The 24257-nt window shown below is 39.6% G+C and overlaps 1 protein-coding gene across 1 annotated transcript in view; it reads right to left on the bottom strand.

The window, feature by feature from the left end:
* Positions 1–1044: 1044 nt before the first annotated feature.
* GARS1 (glycyl-tRNA synthetase 1) overlaps positions 1045–24257 on the bottom strand; it is a 44620-nt gene continuing 21407 nt past the window's right edge. The window contains exons 8-17 of the mRNA XM_002919256.4: positions 23501–23650; positions 19343–19505; positions 18073–18237; positions 14045–14152; positions 13079–13224; positions 8214–8299; positions 6533–6642; positions 3595–3688; positions 2720–2910; positions 1045–1334 (exon numbers count right to left, since the gene is read on the bottom strand). Of these exons, the coding sequence (XP_002919302.1) occupies positions 1209–1334; positions 2720–2910; positions 3595–3688; positions 6533–6642; positions 8214–8299; positions 13079–13224; positions 14045–14152; positions 18073–18237; positions 19343–19505; positions 23501–23650 (1339 nt within the window). The 3' untranslated portion in view covers positions 1045–1208. The remainder of the gene's footprint in view (positions 1335–2719; positions 2911–3594; positions 3689–6532; positions 6643–8213; positions 8300–13078; positions 13225–14044; positions 14153–18072; positions 18238–19342; positions 19506–23500; positions 23651–24257) is intronic.

Genomic DNA, 24257 nt, shown 5'->3' with positions numbered 1-24257 from the left:
AGTCTATTTGTTGAATACCTACTACGTGCAGTACTGTGGCTGGCATCATCGGAGAGGAGATAAAAATAAAGGGAATCCCTGGGGGATCCACTACTTCAACTATTCTTCATACCCAAGACAAAGGAAACATTCTGGAGACCACCCGGACCTACCCTATACTGTCTGAGAGGAGGCTGGGACACTAGACAAGGTCCTAACTCTGGAGAGAGAGTTGTTTAAATTTGCACATCCTTGAATATTTTCCTAACAAATAAATATATGCCTTCTGAGTGTTCTCTACAAAAACATAATAGAAGTCAAGTCCCTCAAAAGCTGAGCCCAAAACTGCTAGGCTAGAATCACGGCACCATGATGGTTGAGAATTGCTAAGTGAGATGAGACAGGTGGGGTTCCTCCAGCATCAGGAGCTCAATGATCGCCAGGGCTACTTGCGAAGCCATGTACAAGCATGCCTTAAAATAGCAGCTTCTGCCAATGCACCCCCTCCTGGAGACTCAGAAGAGCAAAGTCTTTTTGACCTGAGAACAAAGTCGTCACTGCTGGCAGCCCTAAGCCAACACAGCAGCATGCGTCCTCTTCCCCTGCTGCTCCTGCCGCCCATCCCCCCCCTCAGCTTTCCCTAGAAGTGGTTCCAGCTGCTGAGGAAACGCTGTCTCTTTAACACAATGCATCACTTCCTCAGAAAAAGACAAAGAATAGAAGAAGCAAATCTAGACAGACAGAAGGTAGGTAAGTGGCTGCCTGGGGCTGGGATTGGAATAGACAGTGATGCTAAATGCACATGTAATTCTTTCAGAGTGATGGGAATGTTCTAGAACTGGATTGCAGTGATGGCTGCACAATTCTGGAAATACACTAAACATCACTGAATTGGACACTTAAAACTGGTGAGTTTTACAGAATGCGAATTTTACCCCAATACAGCTGTTAATTGAAAAAAAATGTATTAACTGTGTTTAACGTTAAGTCATGAGCAGGTCTACCCAAAGGTGGGAAAAAACAGCTTTGCTGAAAATGCAGAAACATGAGCAAACGGATTACAAGTCTGTTCACAATTCCTTCAACTTTAATTGTGGGGGTCAGATCAGGCAGCCACTGAGGATAAAATGCAGTCCCCAGGAGTAATCGCAATGCTGTTTGTAAAGTGGACATGATAAGAGCTATTTTTTTTTATTAGGGCAAGTGGTCGAAAGTTGCCAAAATTGTCGTCATTCCTCGATTGTCTCTTTTTTACCAGTCTCTTGCCCTTCAAAGACAGGATACCTGGCCTCCACATCGGCCCACGTGATGCTGCCATTGGCCAGATCGCAGACCACACTGGGCAGTTCAGAGACCTGGGGTAAAGGAAAGAGAATTCCAAGAATCAACAAACTTGATTAGACTGTTGAAAAGAAGATTCACCCTGAACTCAGGAGACCTTATAGAGAGGCAAATCAGTGTCTAAATAATGACAAGATCCCTCTGCAAACTGGTCCCTACAGAATGGTTCCCGTCACTCCTATAGAAGCCTCCTTACTTACTTATACTCACCTCTCTCCCAGGCCTGGGTTCACGCTTTTCTTCCAGCCCAGAATGTCTACCAGCTCCCCTGGATCACTCAATTCTCCCACAAAGCCTTTCCTAATTATTTTAAATCGCTGTCACTGGAAGCTATGTCGTGAGCGTTAACTTTAACTCTAAGAAGAGGAGCTAGTCAAGTAACATGAGTGAGGGGAGACTGGCAAACCAGAGAGCCCCAACCAAGGGGCCCGCTCTTACTCAGCCATTACCAAACACTGGCTACCACCCAGCAGTGGTTCTTAAACTCGAGCATGCATCAGAATCATCCAGGGGTCATGTCATGCCCACTCTCTATCTGTCTCCAACCTCCCACCCCACCTGTTTCTGATTCAGTAGGTCTGGGGTGAAGAGCTTGCTTATTTAACAAAATCCCAGGTGATGTGAATGCTGCTGGTCCAGGGACCACACTCTGAGAACCACTATCAGATGGGACTGTAGGTCCAGAGTAGCCAGAGCTGGCTTTGTAAAAAGACAAACCAGAAATTCTTGACTTCCAAATTCGACCATAAACTCCTCTGGGAAAAAAAGCAGTCTTTTACTTCTGTTTTCCTATTATTAACTCTCTGTAGCAAGCTGAGCACATAACAGGCATGCTAAATAAAACCTCTGCTCAAAACCAATTAGTCAGGCAGTTGTCAAGTAAAGTGGGTGTTCTTTCCTTCCCCTTCCATACTTCTCCCATCTCCATTATCCCTTCCCATTAAGTAAAATTACTGAAACATTACTGGCTATGTTGAATGGATTAACAGGAAAAGTTTATACATACATATGTATCCCTACATATGCACACATTTGTATAGAAATATAAAGATAAAAATGTCCAAGTCCCCCAAAGCCTGCCAATAAAGCTATGGCATCAACCACTCAGGATCATACTTCTCTTGCCCAAATAAACAAACAACTACATAAAAGCAAACTGCTAGAGAATGAGCCCAGAGCGAGCCAAATGGTTATAAAACATTAGATAACTGTTAACAGGTATTTTCATAATTAAACCAAGGGGATTTGGGAATCTGTGCTCTGTCTGATATAAGCCTATGATTAAAATTCAAAGAAAAAAAAGGGGGAGGGGAGCATAAACATAACAAAATCCAGGTCCAATCAGAAAGAACCAGTATACATTTCTAAGACTAAAAATGCCAAAGAGAGGGGCAGCCACCTCTGCTCTGATCTGCCGCATGGAGTCTCGGTCCCGCAGAGTTGCCGTGTGAGGGGTCTTGTTCACTGTATCGAAGTCAATGGTGATGCCGAAAGCCACGCCAATCTCATCAGTCCTGGCATAGCGCCTTCCAATAGACCCAGAGGAGTCGTCTACTTTGTGAGAGACGCCGTTCCTGGTCAGGGCCTCCGCTATCCAACATAAATTATGTAAATTAAAAACAAAAAATGGACAAAGTCCCAATGTCATCTACATGTTGTCATACAAACTCAGGAAACTTACAAAAGGGACTCAGACGAGAGAGCAATAAGTAACAGTTGCAAAAGAAGGAAAAACCCCCAAAGTTTACTAAGTGCCTCACTGTAGCTTCTATGTACATCTCACATGGCCGCAGGGGAACGAGTATCACACTAAGAGCCAAGGCCAGGAGGCCCCATCCAGACTCCCCCACCTCCACCTGCACGACCCCAAGCAACTCAATATGAACTCTTCCCACTTCCCAACTCCGAAATCAGTGGGCCCCACCACATGACCACTAGGAGCCCGTTCAGTGCTATGGGTCCAGTGGATGCAAATCCACTAGGGTTTTAACACTCCACTAGGATTCCCCTGATGAAGGGAGCAGCGCCAAGGTCAAGAGGAGAAGCAAGGATATTTTAAATCCGACCCTTGGGTCCTACCCTGACTAATTCAAATGCTAAGAGAAAACATTCTGAACAAGCACACTCTCTCTTTTAGAAGTAAGGGCAGAGGCTAAAATCAGTTGGATTTACTCCTTATTCTGTATGTATTTTTATTGAAAAAAAGATACATTTCCTAAAATTCAGTCTACTTGGCAGTGTTCCCTTGGAGATGACCCAACTGGATTTGCTTACATAATTCCTTGACGAACGGCATGAACTCCTGGTTTTGGCTCAGTGGCAGGACCGAACATTTGAATGGAGCTACGACAGCAGGGAAACTGAAGAACTACATGTTTTAAAGAAGAAAAAAATCCAAAGACATTAGTTTACAAATATCTAAAGAGTAATGTCCAAACTTCATTATCAAAATACCAGAAAACATGATTTGAAAAGCAGTGTGACAAAAGAGAAAAGCAAGATAATCAGACCCGGAAGGATCTGGTTTTCAGCTCTAAATTCGAACTGCCTTAGTGAACTCTGGATCTTAGTCTCTGCATCGAAAAGCGGGCCTCTCCCACATGCTCTGCCTACTTCACACGTCTGTAAGAAGCTGAATGATGTGAAAGCATTCAGAAAGCTACCATGGAAGATGGTCATTTCTTGGTACCACATAAAAGCCTTACTTCTTTCCGTGGAGATCCCTAAACAACCTCTCTCCAAATCATCAAACAGTAAGTGGCAGTGCCAAAAACCAAAATCCCATTCTGTCCTTTAAGAAATTCAGCATAGCTGTGAGTCTTAGTGACCAGGTAAAACAGAAAAATTTAATTAGTTTGCAAATGTACATCCAAAAGAAATAGGGAAAAACAAGAAGAGGTGCTTTGGATTCCTATACTGAAAATTACAACTCTCCTAAATGGCTCCTAAAGTAGGTTTTAGAGTAACTGAAAAATAAAGGAAGAAAAGATACTCTGGAAGGCGAACTAGTGTACGGGTTTGAGTTGGAAATAAGATCTGAAGCCAGTTTTTAAATAATATTTGTACAAAAGGTCCACAGGAAGGTAGGAATATGGAACTCAGAAGGAATAGGTCCCACAAAAATCACTGACACGGGTTCCAGCTGAGTCCCTCAAAAGCCTCATTAGCCGTAAATGCCAAGCAGTGGTGACTATCCCCGCTGTTAGCCCTACACTCCATGGCTGCCTGAATCATAGAACATTCAGAATCCACTCCTCTCCTCTACCTGGTGAGGGAGAAGCGAGGACCTGTCTTTATAGAAAAATAATTTTTTAAATCTCACTGGCAATATTTTTATACCAAATTTATAGGAAAATGGATTAAGGGACTATGTGATAAAAATTTAGCAACATTTCTGGCTTCTCAGAGCCTAATCAAATTTCTCTTCATGAGGGTAATCTCTATGCAATTCGTAAAACAGTCACTAATTTGCTCTTGCTTAGCCCTTATAAAATTTTTATTGAAGATCTAGTTGTATCAATATTGTTAGATTCAAAGACAGCGCTAAAAGATTTTTAAAAAAACCTTTATTAGAAAAATAAACAGAAAAGGCTCGAAGCAAATTTGGTATCTAAAAAGAACACTTTCAGTGTGCCACCATTCCTCAAGAATAAGCATGCCCATTTTACACGTCTGGTGTCTAGACTAAGGTTCCTACTATCTGCTGAATGAATGAAAACCTATTCCTTAAATGTCAGGAAATGAAGGTGCAATTAGGGTAGAGAATAAAACAGTTATGTTAATTAGCTACATTATTACCAAGAGTGTATCAGACTTTTTAAAATACTGGCACTACGAACTCATCCATCTCTTCTTCAAGGGTAAATGTCCTAGAAATCACTATAGAGTGATCAACTCCCATAGAGTTGATGTCTCACATTATGTACACTCTGCTGCAGAATGGTCATGCAGCTAAGAATGTTTCATTCCCTTAACTTGGCATTTACAACCTCTCCACTCTAGCCAGTCTTCTGACTGATTTTCCCGGAAGTCTGTGCCTATTAAGTGACAAGAGTGTCATTTCTGCAGGCAGTGGAGAGGTGAGAAAGGTGGGGTAAGGCAGAGTGAAGAGATAAATGGTAGGCATGGAACAGTGATTCAGAAGCACCACGGCCAAAAGACAGTGTGTGGGAGTTAACGAACACTTCTTAGAACCATTTCCCTTTAGCAGTGCTTGAATGCTAGGAAAGGCTATATATACCCCAAATACCACTGCCCAATTTACTACCTGTTGATCTCTCACACTGGAATCACTTGGGCTTACAAGAAAATATAAATCCCTGGGCCGCCTGGGTGGCTCAGTCGTTAAGCGTCTGCCTTCGGCTCAGGTCATGATCCCAGGGTCCTGTGATCAAGCCCCACATCAGGCTCCCTGCTCGGTGGGAAGCCTGCTTCTCCCTCTCCCACTCCCCCTGCCGATGTTCCCTCTCTCGCTATGTCTCTCTCTGTCCAATAAATAAATAAAATCTAGAAAGAAAGAAAGAGAAAAAGAAAGAAAGAGAAAAGAAAGAAAGAAAAAAGGAAGGAAGGAAACGAAGGAAGGAAGGAAAAAAGGAAAGAAAGAAAAAGAAAAAAAGAGAAAAAGAAAGAGAAAAAGAGAAAGAGAAAAAGGAAGGAAGGAAAGAAAGAAAGAGGAAGGAAGGAAGGAAGGAATGAAAGAAGGAAAGAAAATACAGATCCCTCGGTCTCAGATCTGTGAATCAGTATCTCTGGACCAGAACCTTTACCCCAAAAGTCCCCGAATTTTATGCAGTTTAAGGAAGTTCCCTTTAATCCTTCCTCAGTGCATAGATACAGTTATTTGGTTTGTCCAAATTCTCTGAGCCATCCCCTTCTTCCCAATTTTCTGAAAACGTGCGTATATCCAGAAAGTGCCAGTATCTTCCATTAATGCAATACAGATAGTTCCCCCACAGTAATATATTCTGTCTCAGAATAAAAGCACCAGGCAACTGAAAGGACCCCATCTAGAATAACCTACGTTTCCCAAAGCTCAAGTGAGCTAACGTAAGAAAGTGCTTTGCTTTGTAAACACCTATGCAAAGATGAGTGTTAATGCTGCTAGTACATTTGATAACTAACCAACCATTCCAGAGTCTTATTAATAATGTACTTCAGCAAATTTCATTCCCTGACACTACGAGAGAATAGCATACTATCCAAGACAACTTACCGTTCTCTGCTCATCTCCCTCACGTACATGGAATGTATGTTCAAATACCGTATACATGATCCTGCCCAGGCCAAAGGAGGGTTCAATTACATTCGGAACAACTTCTTCCACTGCAAAAGAGATAGAAATACAATAACATTCTCTCAAACCCTACATAATGCATTGCAGGTCCTCTCTCAACAATTCGTACTAGCACTAAAAAGATCTCTATTCTAGGTGGACTTGATTGATCCTATCATCAGGACAAGGAAGTCAGAACATCCCTTAAAACTATTTGCTGATAGGAAACATGATCCCTTTAAAGAGAAAGCTGGAGTGAAAAAATTTTTCACCAAATTTTTCTTTGCTTCTATAGCATACTATGTACGCAGTATACCACAGCTGGGAAGCTATGAGCAACAGCGGCTACTCCATCATTTGCCTTGCCCTACAGAAAGCATTAAAACTCTTGAGCTTTTATAAGACTTTGCTAGAACCAAAAACCTACCACCATAGCTGGCAAAATTAACAAAAACAACTCCTACACACAAGTATCACGTGCTTTGTGTTTTACTTTTATCTAGCTATCCTGATGAGAACTCTAAGAAAGTCGAGTTACTGCCATCGTACTCCCAAGGTTCTGGGGTCAAGAGGCCCTGAGAGAAGAGTTTGCTCGGGGATCTGCACTCAATCAAAGACACTTACCAGAGGCCTCACATGGGGGAGGCTACACCTGTGATACACACAGGAAATGGATTCATTATTACTTATTATTCGGAAAGGAAGGATTGCTAAGCACTGGGTCTAAGGTAACTGACCTTAACCTTGGATAGTTTCAAGGGAAATGAGATGAGTAGAACCAAAAATTCACATATGTGGAGGAAAAGAGAGGCTGTTTTTTTGTCTGTGATAAAGAGTACTTTTTAAAAATATGACCAAGGCATCTCCTGCCCATCCTTCTGGGTCACCCAAGCAATGGTGAAGTACAGTTCTGAACCAGCTGCCAGGATGGTGGCTAAAAAGCCCCAGAGCAAGAAGGATCCCCTGCTTACTCTGGTCACTGGTCAGATGGTTTTTACAGCTCACTGAAAGGGCTATAGGGCAGGCCAAAAACAAATGGAAAAGTAGGCATGCTCTCTCCAACAGCAGTAGCTTCTCAAATACCCACCTACTACTCTGTTTCCAGAAGCTTCCACTCAGCCACAGTTAACCATAAGCATCCTTTGTATATTCTCCAAAACACTCATATCCCAATTCACATAATTTATTCTACAAAAAATAATCACCTCCTTATCTTTTAAAAAAGCACGAAAGATCACTAATCTAAATGACTTTTTAAAGGGTTAATTTGCCACGAAAGCGAGAGGGGGTGAGTTCTCTCCTTTAAAAAAACAAAAGGACATTTCCTTAAAATGGGAGAAAACAAAAAGATGGCTTTAATCAAAGAGGTATTCTTCATATGTACCTCAGGTCATAGGAAATACAAAGGTGGCATTATAAACAATTTTTCAGTATTAATACAATTAAGTTTTTTAAAAAGGCAAAAGATAATGCATTAAGCATATTCATCAAATTTAGGGTTGTGGCATTAAAGATTTATTTTTCTTCTCCAAATTTTCTGTAAAATGGGTATGTCATAAAACCTAAAAACAATTTTAAGGCGTAATGATTTTTTGTTTCTTAATTATTTTTACAAACTTACCATGTAGTGTTTTCTGGAATCTATTCACGCTGACCATGTCTTTTGTTAACTGAAATGTTTTCCCCTCAGTTTCAATAGTGAATTCCCTACAAAGAAAACACATCATGTATTAGTGAAAACATGCACCCTTATGCCTTAATATAAAGGAGTTTAACCAACTGCTAAACTCTTTTCATTTTAAGTGTAATACAGGTTGGGCAACTCTCCAGATAAAATAGCTGAAGTCAAACTTAAATTATTTCATAAGGAACACCAAATTAAGTATTATTTTAACAATGGCACCAAACAGTATTCTGGGAAGCACCCAAAAACATGACTAGTCTTATAAAACTCCACAAGTGACTCAGTGATTAATTCCTTTGGTTTTGAGATCAAAATAAAGCCAAAACCATTTTTTTAAAATTTATTTTTAGAATAATTACAATAAAGTTGTCAGAAACAGGCCTGCTGGCAAAAAGACCACTGTTCTCATTATTGTCCCAAGAAATGTAAAAATGACCAGCTTGTCATCTTATAGGAGGTAATTTTAAAACCCCCACACTAATTCTAAAATAAACTTTGACTCTTATATTGAAGATCAGCTTAAAGAAATTTAATGATTCTGTTCGATATGTCAATATAGAACATTATCCCTTAGGGGCGCTTCAGTGGCTCAGTCGTTAAGCGTTAAGCGTCTGCCTTCAGCTCAGGTCATGATCCCAGGGTCCTGGGATCGAGTTCCGCATTGGGCTCCCTGCTCAGCAGGGAGCCTGCTTGTCCCTCTCGAGCTCCCCCTGCTTGTGTTCCCTCTCTCACTGTCTCTGTCAAATAAATAAAATCTTATAAAAAAAACAGAATCAAATAATCAAATAAATAAATAAATAAAAATCAGTGACTGCCTCATGTTTGTATCCTGAGATACGCCCATTCCACTTCTGGTTATAAGAATTCACCTTTTTGAAGCGCTTCATGTAATACCTATGTTTCAGTTTATGAGGTATTTCCTCACATTATGATCGGTTTGGATTTGTCTTGGCTCACAAGCAGCTCAGGGCCAGGAAAAGAGAGCCCTCATGTGATTGTCTTTACGCTGTGCAGTTGGCACATTTGCACTGCATTTTGCTAGTTTCTAGCACTAATAATCTCATGCATAAGTGGTTTTCACTAATTTCCTCCATTTTTACTATTCTATCTGAAGTTTGTAAGTACATTAAAATTCCATTACATAAACATCATCATATATATTCTGTGAGTACAGTCTAAGTGTAGAGTAGGTAAAAGTTATAAAAAATCTGAAATTAGCAAAGAGCCATTATTTGAGAATAATTAATGAAGGAAAATGTCATGTTTATGACAGATAATGGTATCTAACCAGTGCTCTAACTCGTCCATTTTAATGGCATTTGATGTTGTTTTAGCATAAATAGATGCTCGTTCTGTGAGACCAGAATGTTTTAAAATCTTCCTACTGAAATGGACGATCATATCTTCAACTTGTTATAAGCATTCATCTTACAAAGTTTCTTGACAATGTCCTCACGCAGCCCCCATCCCCCAAGGCTCCATTTCAATCCCCTCCACTCCCAGTCAATCAGTGATGTGCTTTCTATCACTATAAACTCGATTCATCTTCCCTAGTTTTACATATAATCTTTTGTGTCAGTTTTCTTTCACTTTGCCTATTGTCTAGGGCTAAATATTAACTCTTTCACAGTTTGCAGGCCATATGCAGTCTCTTGTATTCTTTGCTTTATTATTATTTTTTTTAAGAGTTTATTTGAGAGCGAGAGGGGAGAAAGAGCATGAGCAGGGGAAGTGGAAGAGAAGACTGAGACCAAACCCCCTGATGAGCAGGAAGCTTGCCCTGGGGCTCAGGTCCCAGAACCCTGGGATCATGACCAGAACCGAAGGCAAACCCAGAACGCTGGGATCACGCCCTGAGCTGAAGGCAGACGCTTAACCACTGTGCCACCCAGGCGCCCCCCTTCTTTGCTTTTTTAAACAACACTCAGAAAAAAACACAAAATTCAGTCGGAGGACTGTACAAAAAAACAATATAAAAGATTTTACAAGTTTACTTAAAAAACTGTACTCCTCGTTATTAGGTATTCTATAAATGGCAATTAAGTTGATTAATAATGTTTGTAACTTCAAACTCCTGTTTCGTTTTTGTTTTGTCTGCTTATTCTACCAATTACTGAGAGAAGGGTGTAGAAATCTGATGTAATTGTGGATTTGTCTATTTTCCTTCCAGTTCTGTCACGTTTGCTTTATATATTTTGAGGCTGTTTTTAGTTGTATACAGTTAGAAGTCATATGCCTTCTTGATGAACTGATCCCTTTAACATGATGAAATGTAACTCCGTCCCTGGCAATTTCCCTTGTTTTGAAGTTGACTGTCTGGATACAGCCAGTCCTAGCTTAATGATTAATATTTGTATAGGAAATATTTTTTGATTCTTTTATGTTTAAACCTATTGGTGTATTACAATTACAGCAAGGTTCCTATAAATAGCATTTAACTGAGTCTTGATTCTTTTAACTAGTCTGACAATCAATGGCTATTAATTCAAGTGTTTAATTAATTTAATATAATTGATACTGCTGACTTTAAATCTAACATCTCAAGAGTTACTTTCTATTTGTCCCATCTTTTCTTTGTTCATTTTTCCCCTTCTCCTGCCTTCTTCTGGAGTATTTTTTATTATTCTACTTTATCTCCCTCACTGGTTTATTATTTACATCCCTTTAGTTTTTGTGTGTTTTTTTCCAGGTAATTGCTCTAGAGTTTACTGTATGTACTTTTTCAAACTTATAGTCTCCCCTCAAAGAGTATTATGCCACTTCACAAAAAATGTATGCACCTCACAACAGTATATTCCCAATTCTTTGTTCTCATCCTTTGAGCTGCTGATGGCATTTTACTTCTATGTTATAAATTTCACAATACGTTGTTACTGTTTTTGCTTTATTTTTTTTAAGATTTTTTAAAGATTTTATTCCCTTGAGAGAAAGAGAGCACAAGTGGGGGTAGAGACAAAGGAGAAGGAGAAGCAGGCTCCCCACTGAGCAGGGAGCTGGACCCGGATCTCAATCCCAGGACCCTGAGATGATGACCCGAGCCAAAGGCAGATGTTTAATCGACTGAGCCACCCAGGCACCCGTTTTTGCTTTAAACAGTTATCTTTTAAAGAAATTAAGAGATGTTATTTCAAAGAAATTACAGAAAATGTTAATATATTCACCTACATACTTATCATTTCTAGAGCTCTCAATTTCTTTGGGTAGTTACATTTCCACACTTCCACCTGAAGAACTTATTCTAACATTTCACCTAGTATAGGTCTGCTGGCAATGTATTCTCTAAGCTTTTGTTTGTATGAAAGTATTTTGCTAGGCACAGGACTTCAGGCTGTTAAGCACCTTAAAAGATTTCATTCTACTGTACTGTGGCTTGCACAGCCTTTGAAGAGAACTCTAATCATTCTTAACTTTGCTCTCTTTTTTTTTTTTTTTTTAAAGATTTTATTTAACTATTTGAACGAGAGAGTGTGAGTGAGTGAGAGACAGAGCACAAGTTGGGGGGAGAGACAGAGGGAGAAGCAGACTCCCCGATGAGCAGGGAGCCTGTGGGGCTCGATCCCAGGACCCTGGGATCATGACCTGAGCCGAAGGCAGACGCTTAACCGACTGAGCCTCCCAGGTGCCCCTATCTTTGCTCCTTTTAATGTAATGAGTCTTTGTTCTCCTGGCTACTTTAAAGACTTTCCTCTTCATTGGTGTTCAGCAATTTGATTCTAGTACCTTCATGTGGTTTTCTTTGTGTTCATTCTGTCCGAGGTTGAATTTCTTGATCTGGGTTTACAGTTTGCATCAAATTTGGAAAATTCTAACCTATCCTATGTATTTCAGATATTTTCCCTGTACACCTTCTCTGTGACTCCCAATTACACATATGTTAGATTGCCTCATATTGATCTAAAGGACACTTTTCCCCAGTCTCTTTTTTCTATGCTTCCCTTTGAATAGTTTCTATTGCTCTCTTTAAATTCAATGATCTTCCTTCTACAATGTTTAATCTACTGTTAACCCCAGTTGGTGAATTTTCATTTGCAATACTGCCTCTAGACGTCCGTTGGTTCTTTAATATATATTTCCATTTCTCACCTTATACGTTCATGTTTTCCTTTACAGCCTTAACCATATGAAGTATGTTTATTACAGCTAAAACATCCTCATGTGTTTATTCCATGTTTGTCACTTCTAGGTGTTTCTTTTGACTGACCTCCTCAATACAGGTCAAGTTTTCATGCTTTTTCATATGTTCATAACTTTTTTTTAAGTAGATTCCACACCCAGAGTGGAACACAATGTGGGGCCTGAACTCACAACCCTGAGATCATGACCTGAGCTGAGATTAAGAGTCAGACACTTAACTGACTGAGCTACCCAGGCGCCCCTGTTTAGAAATTTTTTGTTTGTCAGATACAGTTAATTTTACATTGTTTAGTACTGGATTTTGTCGTATTCCTTTACAGATCTGTCTCTATTGTTTTTATCTTTATGCTTAAAACAAATACAAAGACCGCTCCAAAGTTCAAAAAAAGAGTAACTAAGAGAATGTCATTTCTAATTATTCCTCAGTCACTTCCTTAGACAAACCTCCTCCTCTAAGAAAGTTACTGGGGTGGGGGGGAGAGAGGGAAGATCATTTCAAATCTATTTCCAGGCTATAATGTCAAAATCTCAGCAAACACAGTTCTTTAAATATAAAGATAATACTTACTTGCAAAAAATTTCTACAGAAACTGATCTCACCCTTTCAGAACCTGCAGAGAGGATATTATCTAAGTGGAGCCCACATAAAAGTACACGTTACATCTTACCCTTTTTCATTCAGTAGTTTCTCCATTTCTGTAATGTAACACTCATCACAAACGGCCAGGTACTCCAGCACCAGCTTTGCATCCTTCTTATACGCCTTCCCAATTGCTCCCTTATTGGGTTCAAACTGAACAACATTGACTGTTTTGTATGAAGTAGTCAAGGAACCAAAAAACACAGAGAACTGCCATAGTATTTTGGAAAACGATCTTGAGGACAATCCATCATCAAATTAAAACAACAACTAGTTCTCTACTGGCACCCTAGATCCTGTTTACACCGACTTCAAGTGTAAGATGAAATAACTACCCACAAAATTATTCAGACAAACCTCACTGAAAATAAGTAAACACTGTCAACAGAGACTTCTACAAAGTTACAGTGAGATAAAAGGGACAGTATCTATTCAGCACCATAACCTGATAGGCAGCGTAATTACCTCTGCTTACCATTTACTGACTTCTGAAATGTCCCAAAGACAACAGGATCTACTTTCTGTCACTGGCCTACCCCTAAGATGAGCTCACAACTTCCTAAGAACGGAAATTTCTTTGATTTAAAGATCAAGTGAGCTAAATTATTATTTTATTTACCATAAAATGGCACTCATCTTTTAACAGAAGTATTCACCAGGTACCCTTTATTTACAGAGCACATAGGTAGGTGCAGGTGTGGAGAAATGCACAGTGGAAATAGCTAAGAATAACTGGCCAACGCTCGGAAAGACATTCAGAGCACTCTTCTGAATGAATATGTTTCTTTTAAAGACCAAACATTGGGTGGGTATGTCAAATTACAAAGAGACTAGGAAAGGAGCAATGAGATGGGTAGAATAATAGGTTTAAATAAGTGGTACCACAATATCCAAAACATCTCAGTTTATCCACAGAATGTGTAGGCCCGAATTTATCCATTTTCAAGATGTTTACACTTTAGACCTGAGTTGCTGCAGTGACCAGAAAGGATATGGGCTCTTTCAGACGTTTCTCAGCTACAAGTGGGACTTTGGTGGCTCGAGCATGACAAGAAAGGTCATAACAGGAACGATCAGCACATCCAACAATCTCAATCCAGCCCTAAGAAGACATAATAGATAAAAACATTTACTGCACTGGGTTCATTCACAGATGCACGCAGATAATAAGTAACTTTCACATACCCAAACATAATTTACTTTAGCATCTCCACTCAACTTTTACAAATGTTTGAAATGGGAATAGTTCTATACATCAGGCAGCTAACAACCCTATAAAATATAATTCACCCATGTACACAAAGTTGTCTTATTTTCTGGGCAGATTTATTTTGCCATATTGTGAATGTGGGGTAAACTAATATATTCTAGGATTTAATTATGGAAATAAAATGTGAACCTAGACAAAACCAGTAGATGTGCTTCAAATTTGAGACAATGATTCAAAATGAATCTGGCAGAAACCACTAGTCTCTCTGGATGAAGTGTCTATTGCTCTCACAACCTGGCATCACACGGCTGTGCTAACACACAACTCAGCTGGCCATGAACGTGGGCATTTGTGTTCAATTCAGTTTCTTACACAACAAAAGAAAGCTCAATAAAGAGCAGGTAACATTGAAGTCACAGAATTAAACTTAATAGCAACACCACCATATATATGTTAAAGGTTTATTTTAGTAGATATCTAGTTAGTCCACATGAATATTCATATTTTGCCTTTAATCCAAAGAGTATGAAAAATTCCAACTGTCACAACTACTAAGCTTTCCAAGCATGTGTTACCACACGGAGTGCTTAGACTAAAGAGGGCAAATGTAAACCTCACAAGCTCAGAAACCCCAACACATAACAACAAAACAGAAATTAAGAGAATGAAACCTAAAATCATGTAACTTGATCATCTGAGATTTACCAAAGATGTCAACATATGTATATACTAAAAGGTAAAATTACAAAAACATGTCCGAGAACGGCAAGCAACAACTCTGGGATAGTGGTTACCTTTGAGGAAGGAGAAGAGGACTGTGCAGCATTAGCTGCCTCAATAACTTTTTTTTCATTAAAAAAAAAATATATGAAGCACTCAAAAAGGAAGTGTTCAAGTCTTTTCTTGAATGCATGGGTTGTCTAATTTCTATTTATCAGACTGCTCTACTGATGGAATGCTTCAGATGGGGGAGGGAAACTCTTTACCTGTTTTATTTCCCTGATTAAAGTGAGTGAGAAACAATTCTCCTTTGTTCTCTTGGGCTGCAATGGAACAACTTTAATAGGGTTTTGGCATTTCCTTTGCTTTATAAAACATGCTCAGAAAACGGCACCAGTTGTCTACAGTTTGGTAAACTGTTAACAATTATGACATTTTATAAAGCAACTAGTTTAACAAAATCACTACTGTGAGGACTTAAAACAATAAAAAATCTTTAAAGGAGTTCTTCCCTCTCCTTGAAAGTTCCTGTTACTTTCGAGCTTCTGGTTTTAATTTTCCAATGACCTTACATAAAATGTTGTAGCCTAATCTCAATGCTGGGCCCACACTTTTCTCTTTCCAATTTTCTTCTTTAATTAAAAAAAAAAATGTAGGTACAACTGACATGAAACATTATGTTAGTTTCAGGTATGCAATGTAACCATTCGGTATTTGTAGATAATGCAAAGTGAGCACCATAAATGAGCAGTAAGTCCAGTTAACAGCTGGCACCATCCGTGGTTCCAGAATTTAAAGGACCTACTTTCTTAGCACAGCACAGCATTATTAACTACAAGTCACCATGATGGTCATCGCACCTCCAGGACTGAAGCCCACATTTTCTGACTCTCAAAACTCGACGATTTAGCCACAGCTCACAGTGACACTCAGAAAAGCATGGGCAGGAATGTCGTAGGGTCTATTAAAGCAGTGTAGCACAATGGTTAAGAGCACGGGCCTGGAGCTGGTTCAGACCCCAGCTCTACCACTCACTGTGAGACTAAAGCAAATTGCTTTAACTTCTCAGCACTTCAGTTGTCTCAGAAATAGGACCTGTGATGAGGATTACATAAGATACTACATATGAAGCATTTAGAATGGTAAGCACAGCCCTTACCAATTACACATGCCGAATGAACAAACAAATGAAGGAAATAAAATGTAATCCAGGCCACATTCAGAATCTCAAGTGAGATAGCAAGAATCTGTGTCTGCTTTAACAAAATTAGAGTCAGAGCAAACTCAGAAAGGGAACTGGTATGGAACAAAGAGAAAAGAAATAATCTTTTCTCACACAACACAGAAAATACTTTATTGGTTTGATTTGCAAATATGAGGAAATTCTAGAAAATTTAAAACATGTAAAGAAATTAATATTCATCTATAATCCAAAAATAACTACTACTATCATCTTGGTGTATGTATGTCAAGCAAATCTGTGAGGAAAATAAAGTAACAAGAAAAACCCAACAGATTATAGAAATTCTTTCCTAAATCCACAAAAGAAAAAGAATATATTTAAAACAACATCAATAACAGGCGCTACAGATATTTGCATACCATTATGCATGTATACATGCGTGTATGTTTGTAAGGCATGTAAAGCCATTTAGAACAGCAGCTAAAAAACCCTTAGGGCTAAGAAAGGTTTTTACATTTTTAAAGAGGAAAGGAAAGGAAAGGAAAGGGGAGGGGAGGGGAGGGGAGGGAAGGGAAAGGGAAGGGGAAGGGAAAGGGAAGGGAAGGGAAAGGGAAGGGAAAGGGAAAGGGAAAAGGGAAGGGGAGGGGGAAGGGGAGGGGGAAGGGGAAGGGAAGGAAAAGAAAAGAAAGAAAAGAAAAGAAAAGAAAAGAAAAGAAAAGAAAAGAAAAGAAAAGAAAAGAAAAAAGAAAAGAAACAACAACAAAGAAGCAACAAAATTCTGCAAAGCCCAAAGTATTTTTACTACATTTACTATAGAAAACATCTGCAGATCCCTGATGTAGGAGAGACGTGAATCACTTTGGGGAGATGTATAACAACTGGAAGTCTCACTTTCTACATAATATTCTTCGGAATTACTTTTTGTCTTTTACTTTACAAAAAGGACTCATTACTTAAAATAACTCATTTTTATTTCTAATTCTTAAAAATGAATTAAAAGAAAGCCATTTTGAAAAGTAAAGAGTGAAACCAAGGGCACGTGGGAACGAATGACTGTCAAAAGTCACTCGGGAGCCTCTCTAGCACCAAATAAGGGAAATGCCAGGAGGCTCTCAGGCCCCTTGTTCTGGATGCCACCTTGTTCCCACCGCCACCAGGGCAGAAAGCATCTTCTACGTACAAATGTCTTTTTTTCTTTTTAACTTTTTTTTAAATGTTATATATTTTTAGTAATCTCTACACCCACTATGAAGCTCAAACTCCCAGCCCTGAGATCTAGAGTCGCACACCCTACATCCAAATGTCTGTCAATCCTAAGCTCCAGTCGGGACGTTCATGTTTGGGAGGTGGGGGTGGTAAGGTACAGTGAAGCGGGAGCCTGGCGGCCTCCTCTGCATTATTATTAAACACGTAAGAATTTGAGAAAAGGTAGTTCCTAAACAAGAGATCATAAGCACTAGTCTATCACCAAAACCTAACAAACGGCTCTCTCAACAAAGAGCACTATGTCTTTCTTTACTCAGCCCACCACCGTTTTCAACGTTTGCTAGGGTCCTTGTCAAGAGGGAGGCCACCCCGCCTTAGCTGCACCCAGGGATATTACCCATAACACCCCCCACCCCAGGAATGTACACACCAGCACTGCCCCATCACTGACCTTCCCTTTCTGTCTCTCTTACTCTCTGTCTCTGTAAAAGCCATCTAAGTCTACAAAGGGCTCTTGGGACACAAGAGGAACCCCTTTCTTATAAGAGGGCAGGGGGCAACTGCTTTTTCCATTTTGCTTTGGAAAAGCCCTCTTTTCTCTTTGTTCCACTGACATAAAGCACACGAAGAGCAATTCTGATATCTACGCTCCTAAGTTGTAAGTGTGAAGATCACACGCTGACGACCCTTCCATTCTCCTTACATAGGATGTTTTAGATTCGGCATCCCAACAGTCACAGGCGTAGTGCGCCATCTCGTTCTCCATGTGCTGGCGGAAGCGGAGTTTATCTGGAGATACTCCGACCTTCGTGAGGTAGAGGTAGATGCGGCCAATGAAGTAGCCTAATACCGAGTTGTTAATCACACCCTAAAAATCGACGAATAAAAAGTAAGTAAGTAAATAAGAAAGCAAACATGCAAACAAGCAGAGAGGAAGGAAAAAACACACATTCTTTCAAAGACCAATCTACCATTCTCGATTTATTCACATTCTACTGGAAAATATTTGAAACACAAGGTAAACTAATTTCTCTAGCTTTCAGAACAATCTCAAATACCCAGATGTGATTATGGCTATTTTTAAATGGGTTAATGTGAAGTTAACAAGCTGATAATAACAGAGTTATTCAAAATCTTTCTGTCATACTCACTGGGTCAGCAAAATTTCAACCCAATACCTCATACCTTCTAAGTCTACAGTACTAAAAATGCCATTCATAATAATGACCCTACAGAGGGGCAGATATATTTCTTCCGAATTAACAAAAATAATAAGACATGTTGAAGGGATTTTAATGCACCCTTATCCACTGAAGTCTGTGCACCCCTTATTATATGTATCATCTGATGATTCCAGTACCAGAAGGATCTTAGAAATCATCTAGCCCCATCTCTTACCCACTGTAGGGCTCTTCTCTGCAAAATGGCTGGCAAGTCATCACCCACCTCCACTGGAATATTTTCAGGGGCAGGAACTTCATTGTTCCCTGGGGCAATTCATTCCACTATCAGGCAGCAGCCACTATGAGAAAGTTTTCACTCGCTCACTTCTCTAGACAAATGATTAGAGAAATTCTAGTCTATGCAAGACTTTTTATCCAAACGGCTACGGGTAACACAGAAAAGATTAAAATCCAGAAGACTTGCTCTCTGTGAGTCAAAATGTCTCCCCGAAAGTAATACATATTGATGAAAGTTGGACTGATAAGCCACAGTTCAGACCAAGATCTTTTTTCCAAGTGCTCTGCTCAATATTTGTTTCATGTTAGTCCCCTGGCTACAAATTGGCATGTTCAGATAATTTCCTCCCACTATAATAACAGTGTAGGATAAATACTGTATAAAAACAAATACTATATAAAAACTAAAATGACTACTAAAATAAGTATTTTGTCATCCAGTACACAGAATTTGCTAAGTGCTGCAGACCCTAAATCGGAATAACCTAAATGAAGTTACCTACAGAATCTTACCTGCTCAACAGCATCTCCTAGGCGCATTTTTCGAGCAGACTGTCCGCTGACCTGGGCTTTTGCTGAATATAAATAAAGGTGGAGGTCTGCCACATTCTGAAACTTGGGGTGGTCCTTCTCACTGGGATCTACAAAGTGCTCAATTTCTGCCATTGTGAATTCTCTGGAAGCAAAAATATAAGGAATAAAAGCTGCATGCTCAAGTATAAAAAATAAACTAGACCCCCATTTTCAACTTTACAATGGTATAGGCCCTCATACTACAGGAATCTCTTATCACTAAACCAGAAAATTGTTTCCTAAGGGAATGGCAAAAAAAAAAAAAAAAAAAAAAAAAGTTGGATTAAGTTTGTCTGGGTGGCTATTACTTTTAAACATATTAATGAAAACTTTACAACTCACCTAAATAGTATTTTAAATAAATAAATACGATCAAACTTCCCACAAATATTAACTTCTGTCTTAATGACAAAGATTCTTTGCTTGCCCAAATTTTAGTCAGGCTCCTAAGCCTCCTCCTAGGCCCATCTGTATAGTTCTTTGTAAAATCCAGTTTAACCAGAACCCCCCCCCCCCCACCCTGCTATGTGATCACCTCTGGTATCTTTTGTGGGTTTGTCATCCTCCACCATCCCCCAGGTGATGTCTGATCACCCTGGCCTGTCTCCAGCAAGATCCCATTTCGTTGGTTTAGCCAGAATCCCCCTTGCCTTGCCCCTGATGGTCCCTCTTAGTAGTTTTCTAGCCACTGACCCCCCTCACCCCACGCCTTGGCTATAAATCCTCTCTTGCCCATGCTATATTCAAAATTGAGCCCTGTTCTATACTGAGATCTCTTTTCCCCTAAGTCTTGAATAAAATCTGTTTCTACCATCTTAACTACAGCCCATCTGTTTTTCCTTCCATACTAGCCATAACAACAAAAGATTATTATTTTCAATGGAAAGTAATTTCTAAAGAACAGATTGACAGTTTTCAATATTAGGAAAACTTAAGCAAATGTCAGACACAAAAAAGAAATGAGATACTGAATACTGACTTCCAAATCAAATGGTGTTCCTTATAGAACTAGCAAATCTTTATAAATATACAATAAATGAAGTTCCCGATATTTCCTTTTCAAAGAATGGGAAATTAAAAGTGAAATTGGGGGCGCCTGGGTGGCACAGCGGTTAAGCGTCTGCCTTCGGCTCAGGGCGTGATCCTGGCGTTATGGGATCGAGGCCCCACATCAGGCTCCTCTGCTATGAGCCTGCCTCTTCCTCTCCCACTCCCCGTTTGTGTTCCCTCTCTCGCTGGCTGTCTCTATCTCTGTCGAAAAAATAAATAAAATCTTAAAAAAAAAAAAAAANATAAAAAAAAAAAAAAAAAAAAAAAAAAAAAATAAAAGTGAAATTGTTCTTTAGCTTTTATAGTAGTTTGGTTTCTTCCTTTTTATTACTCTGAACAAGTAAATGACTGATAATGGTACCATACAGCTGGATTCTTTGGAGTAACAGCTTCTTGAATAAAGTGTTATTCAAGGCAGAGGACATAAGACATGAATTGAACAGGCTAGCATCAAGCTAACTGAATAATGATCAAATAAATATGCATATAGTAATGGTTTCCCAAAAAGATTTCTCTGAAGGGCAATTAAGTAGCTATTGGGGAAAAGTGTTTCAAGTTAATTTTATGAGTCAAAATCAAATCTCTCTTCTTTAAACACACTCTGCCACACACAGTTACTTGTGCACTTTCATTATTAGCTCAGATGTTTTAGAAGTAATGAAAAATTGTTTAAATGAGTCCTAAAAATACATGAAATGCACTGCAAAAGAGCTCTGATTTTTTAATGTTATTTTTTTTTCTTTTTAAAGATTTTATTTATTCGACAGAGATAGAGACAGCCAGCGAGAGAGGGAACACAAGCAGGGGGAGTGGGAGAGGAAGAAGCAGGCTTCCAGCAGATGAGCCTGATGTGGGGCTCGATCCCATAACGCCGGGATCACGCCCTGAGCTGAAGGCAGACGCTTAACCGCTGTGCCACCCAGGTGCCCCTAATGTTATCTTTTAATAGTATTTCTTACTTGGTCCTATAGCACCTATATCTTGTCTTTCAACTACTATCAAACACCTTCTGTGTGCACAGAGAAAGGACAGAGACAAAGCACAATGTCTGTCCTCACATAGCTTATAGGTTGGCAGATAGCAACAGAACATCTAAAATGCAAAGCATATCAAAATGCAAAGGGCTCTGCCCAGAATCCCAAAATAATCTGCTGCCAAAGCCTTTCCATCTGCTCTGTCAAATAATCCCAGCTCACAGACAGGAGATGGAAATCAACTCTAACAGTGATTCTACCAGTGGTCTCTTGTCTTTGCGTGCAGAGACTGTACCTGAACCGTGGAAAACTGTAATACATATAGTCTAGAAGACAGAACCAGCCAATCAAAATAAAAATAAATTTTTAAAAATTTCATATGAACAGTCTAACTCCTAACCTAAATAAAAGAAATCACAGCCATGCAAAGACTAATCACCTGGTAACTCTACGTCATCAAGAAGAAATCGCAACACTAAACAAATACTAGCCGTGTCCATGGAACAAAAACCATGGGGATACTGGCTTGTGGAAGAATGAGTGGACTTTTAGTCAGGATCTTACAGATGCATATAACAAAAACCAGCCAGAATACAGACAGGATGCTTTAAAGTGAAAATAACCAAAATTTAAAAATGACCAAGGAAGCCCCACGGACCTGTTTTACCAGTTAACTCCTAGGATCACTCCTCAGTTATAAGCTTTTTCGATTTACCACTTTCTATTCCACAGCCCCCAGGTTTTGCCTTACTTCGTGGTCCTTTTATAACTTCCAAGAGCTACTCTACGTTATATAAATCCTGTCCAAAACACTGGCTTTAGACAAAGTCAGTCTTACTGGGCTTCCTCAGTATTTTGAAAGCATGCTTGAAGACACTACTGGAACAGATGGAAAGCCAAAAAACAAAAGGGAAAAAGAGAGGCAGAAAAACCCAGATGCCAGGAAGTAAAACAGACTCAAGCCTGACAAGTTTTTCATTGTTATTATAGCTGGTTAACGTTTCTGACTACCTCTTCTTTCCACACGAAGGCCCAAAGGGATCCCTCCCACCCCATTTCTCTAAGTTGTGCAAGCCCCTTCCTCCACGAGGTAACCCCTGGTTCAGAAGGCTGAACCAATCATAGGCCTTAAGAATCAGTTTGGTCAATACATCGGGGCATTTCCTCAGCGGCTGTCATGGGGACTAACAAGATTGGGCAGGTGCTCTGGGTGCTTTGACGTAGTCAGTGGTTGGGACATGCTATGACTGAAGTCTGTAATTATAGTGAGTTAGAAAAGAGAAGAGATGGGTGGGGTGGTGGGGCTGTGGAAAATCCTTCTGGAGTCTTTAAGATAGTTAAGTTTACCCACATATCTTGTTTTTTACATGGAATTTATTATGCCAAGAGATGGTATCAGTAAGAAAACACACAGAAATCACAAAAAGCTTAAGTCATAAGCAGCTAAATCATAGTAAATTTCTAAAGAAAACCATAACTAAGTGCTAATATGCCCTCCCACACATTCCTGGATATATCTGGCAAAAGGATGTTATCAGAATTGAGACAAGTGAGCAGACTAAACAGAAGACAGCCTGCTAGCTGGCCTGTCATATAGGCACCTCAAGGGTCTGGAGGAATGTCAGCTGGTTATGGAAACACCCTCGGCCAACTCCAGCACTACCGTTTGCCTTGGACACCCAGCATGACACACCCAGCCTTGGACACTCCCCTCATAATTGTCACGCAGCCCCACTTCACCCTACACTTACATACATCACCACTGCCAGGAAACGCCTTGGTTTAGACAATTAAGATCCTGCCATCCTCTAAACACATGACAAACAAGGGGGAAAGATCATTTCGGAGCAGGTGAGAAACGTGATCTATCCTTCACCTTCCTTCGCTTCAAGTTCTCATGAGTTACTCACAACTACCTGATATCAAACATAAAACATCATTTTTTGGAGGACAAAAATAAAGACATGGTCATGTAAGAATGAAGCAGAACTGTTTCAACATAGCAAGGTTCCCGTTCTCATTCAATGCTGAGGTCATTCACAAATTGTAATGGGAAGAATAATATGGGCAGTACCTGACTCTGATCAACCCAGACCGAGGGGAGATCTCATTTCTAAAAGAATTTCCGATCTGGGCAGCAGCAAAAGGCAACTTTCCTTGGTTGAATTCCAAAAGTCTCTTGAAATTCAGGAAAATCCCCTGTGCGGTTTCTGGTCTCAAGTACCTACAAATTTAAATAAATCAGTCTGTTAGAAGGAAAGAAATTAAGTTTTCCAAAAATCTGAAACTCTCGATACAAATCCTAGTCCTAAATATACTATTTTCACACAAAGCAGTACGTATATGCTCTAAAGCAAAGGATTAGGAGGAGCAGACATTTTCCTTGGTACCAAACATTCTCAAGCGAGTGTTAGAGAATATACCAAGCAACTGGTATGGAAATATTCATATTAGAAATGTCATTTTATCAGTCCAGTAAGTCATATACCACCTCTCTCTCAATGTCACTAAAACCTGATTAATTATTTACACGGAGGCAGACAACAATTCAGATCCTTCTGAAAATAAGACCTTGCCTAAGTATATGCCTGTTAACCCAGGTATCAGAGTGTAACTGTGGCTACAAAGAAGCCCGTATGGGCTCACACTCAGCATTAGAGCTCACTCATCACTATCATCACACCAGGCCAGGCAAATTTCAAGGTTTTTCCTATCATTTTCTCCTTTGCGGTAGTCTACATTTCCAGCCAGAAAATGGCTTCTCTTTTTCTCCATGTTTTAAAGATGCAGTCAAGCAAATACACCATGATAGCCATTGTCCTCTTCTCAAT

The sequence above is a fragment of the Ailuropoda melanoleuca genome, chromosome 1 (assembly GCF_002007445.2).
Source record: "Ailuropoda melanoleuca isolate Jingjing chromosome 1, ASM200744v2, whole genome shotgun sequence".
In the NCBI taxonomy this organism is placed as follows: Eukaryota; Metazoa; Chordata; class Mammalia; order Carnivora; family Ursidae; genus Ailuropoda; species Ailuropoda melanoleuca.
The sequence above is the reverse complement of the archived record's forward strand: the minus strand, read 5'-3'. Positions and strand labels throughout refer to the sequence as shown.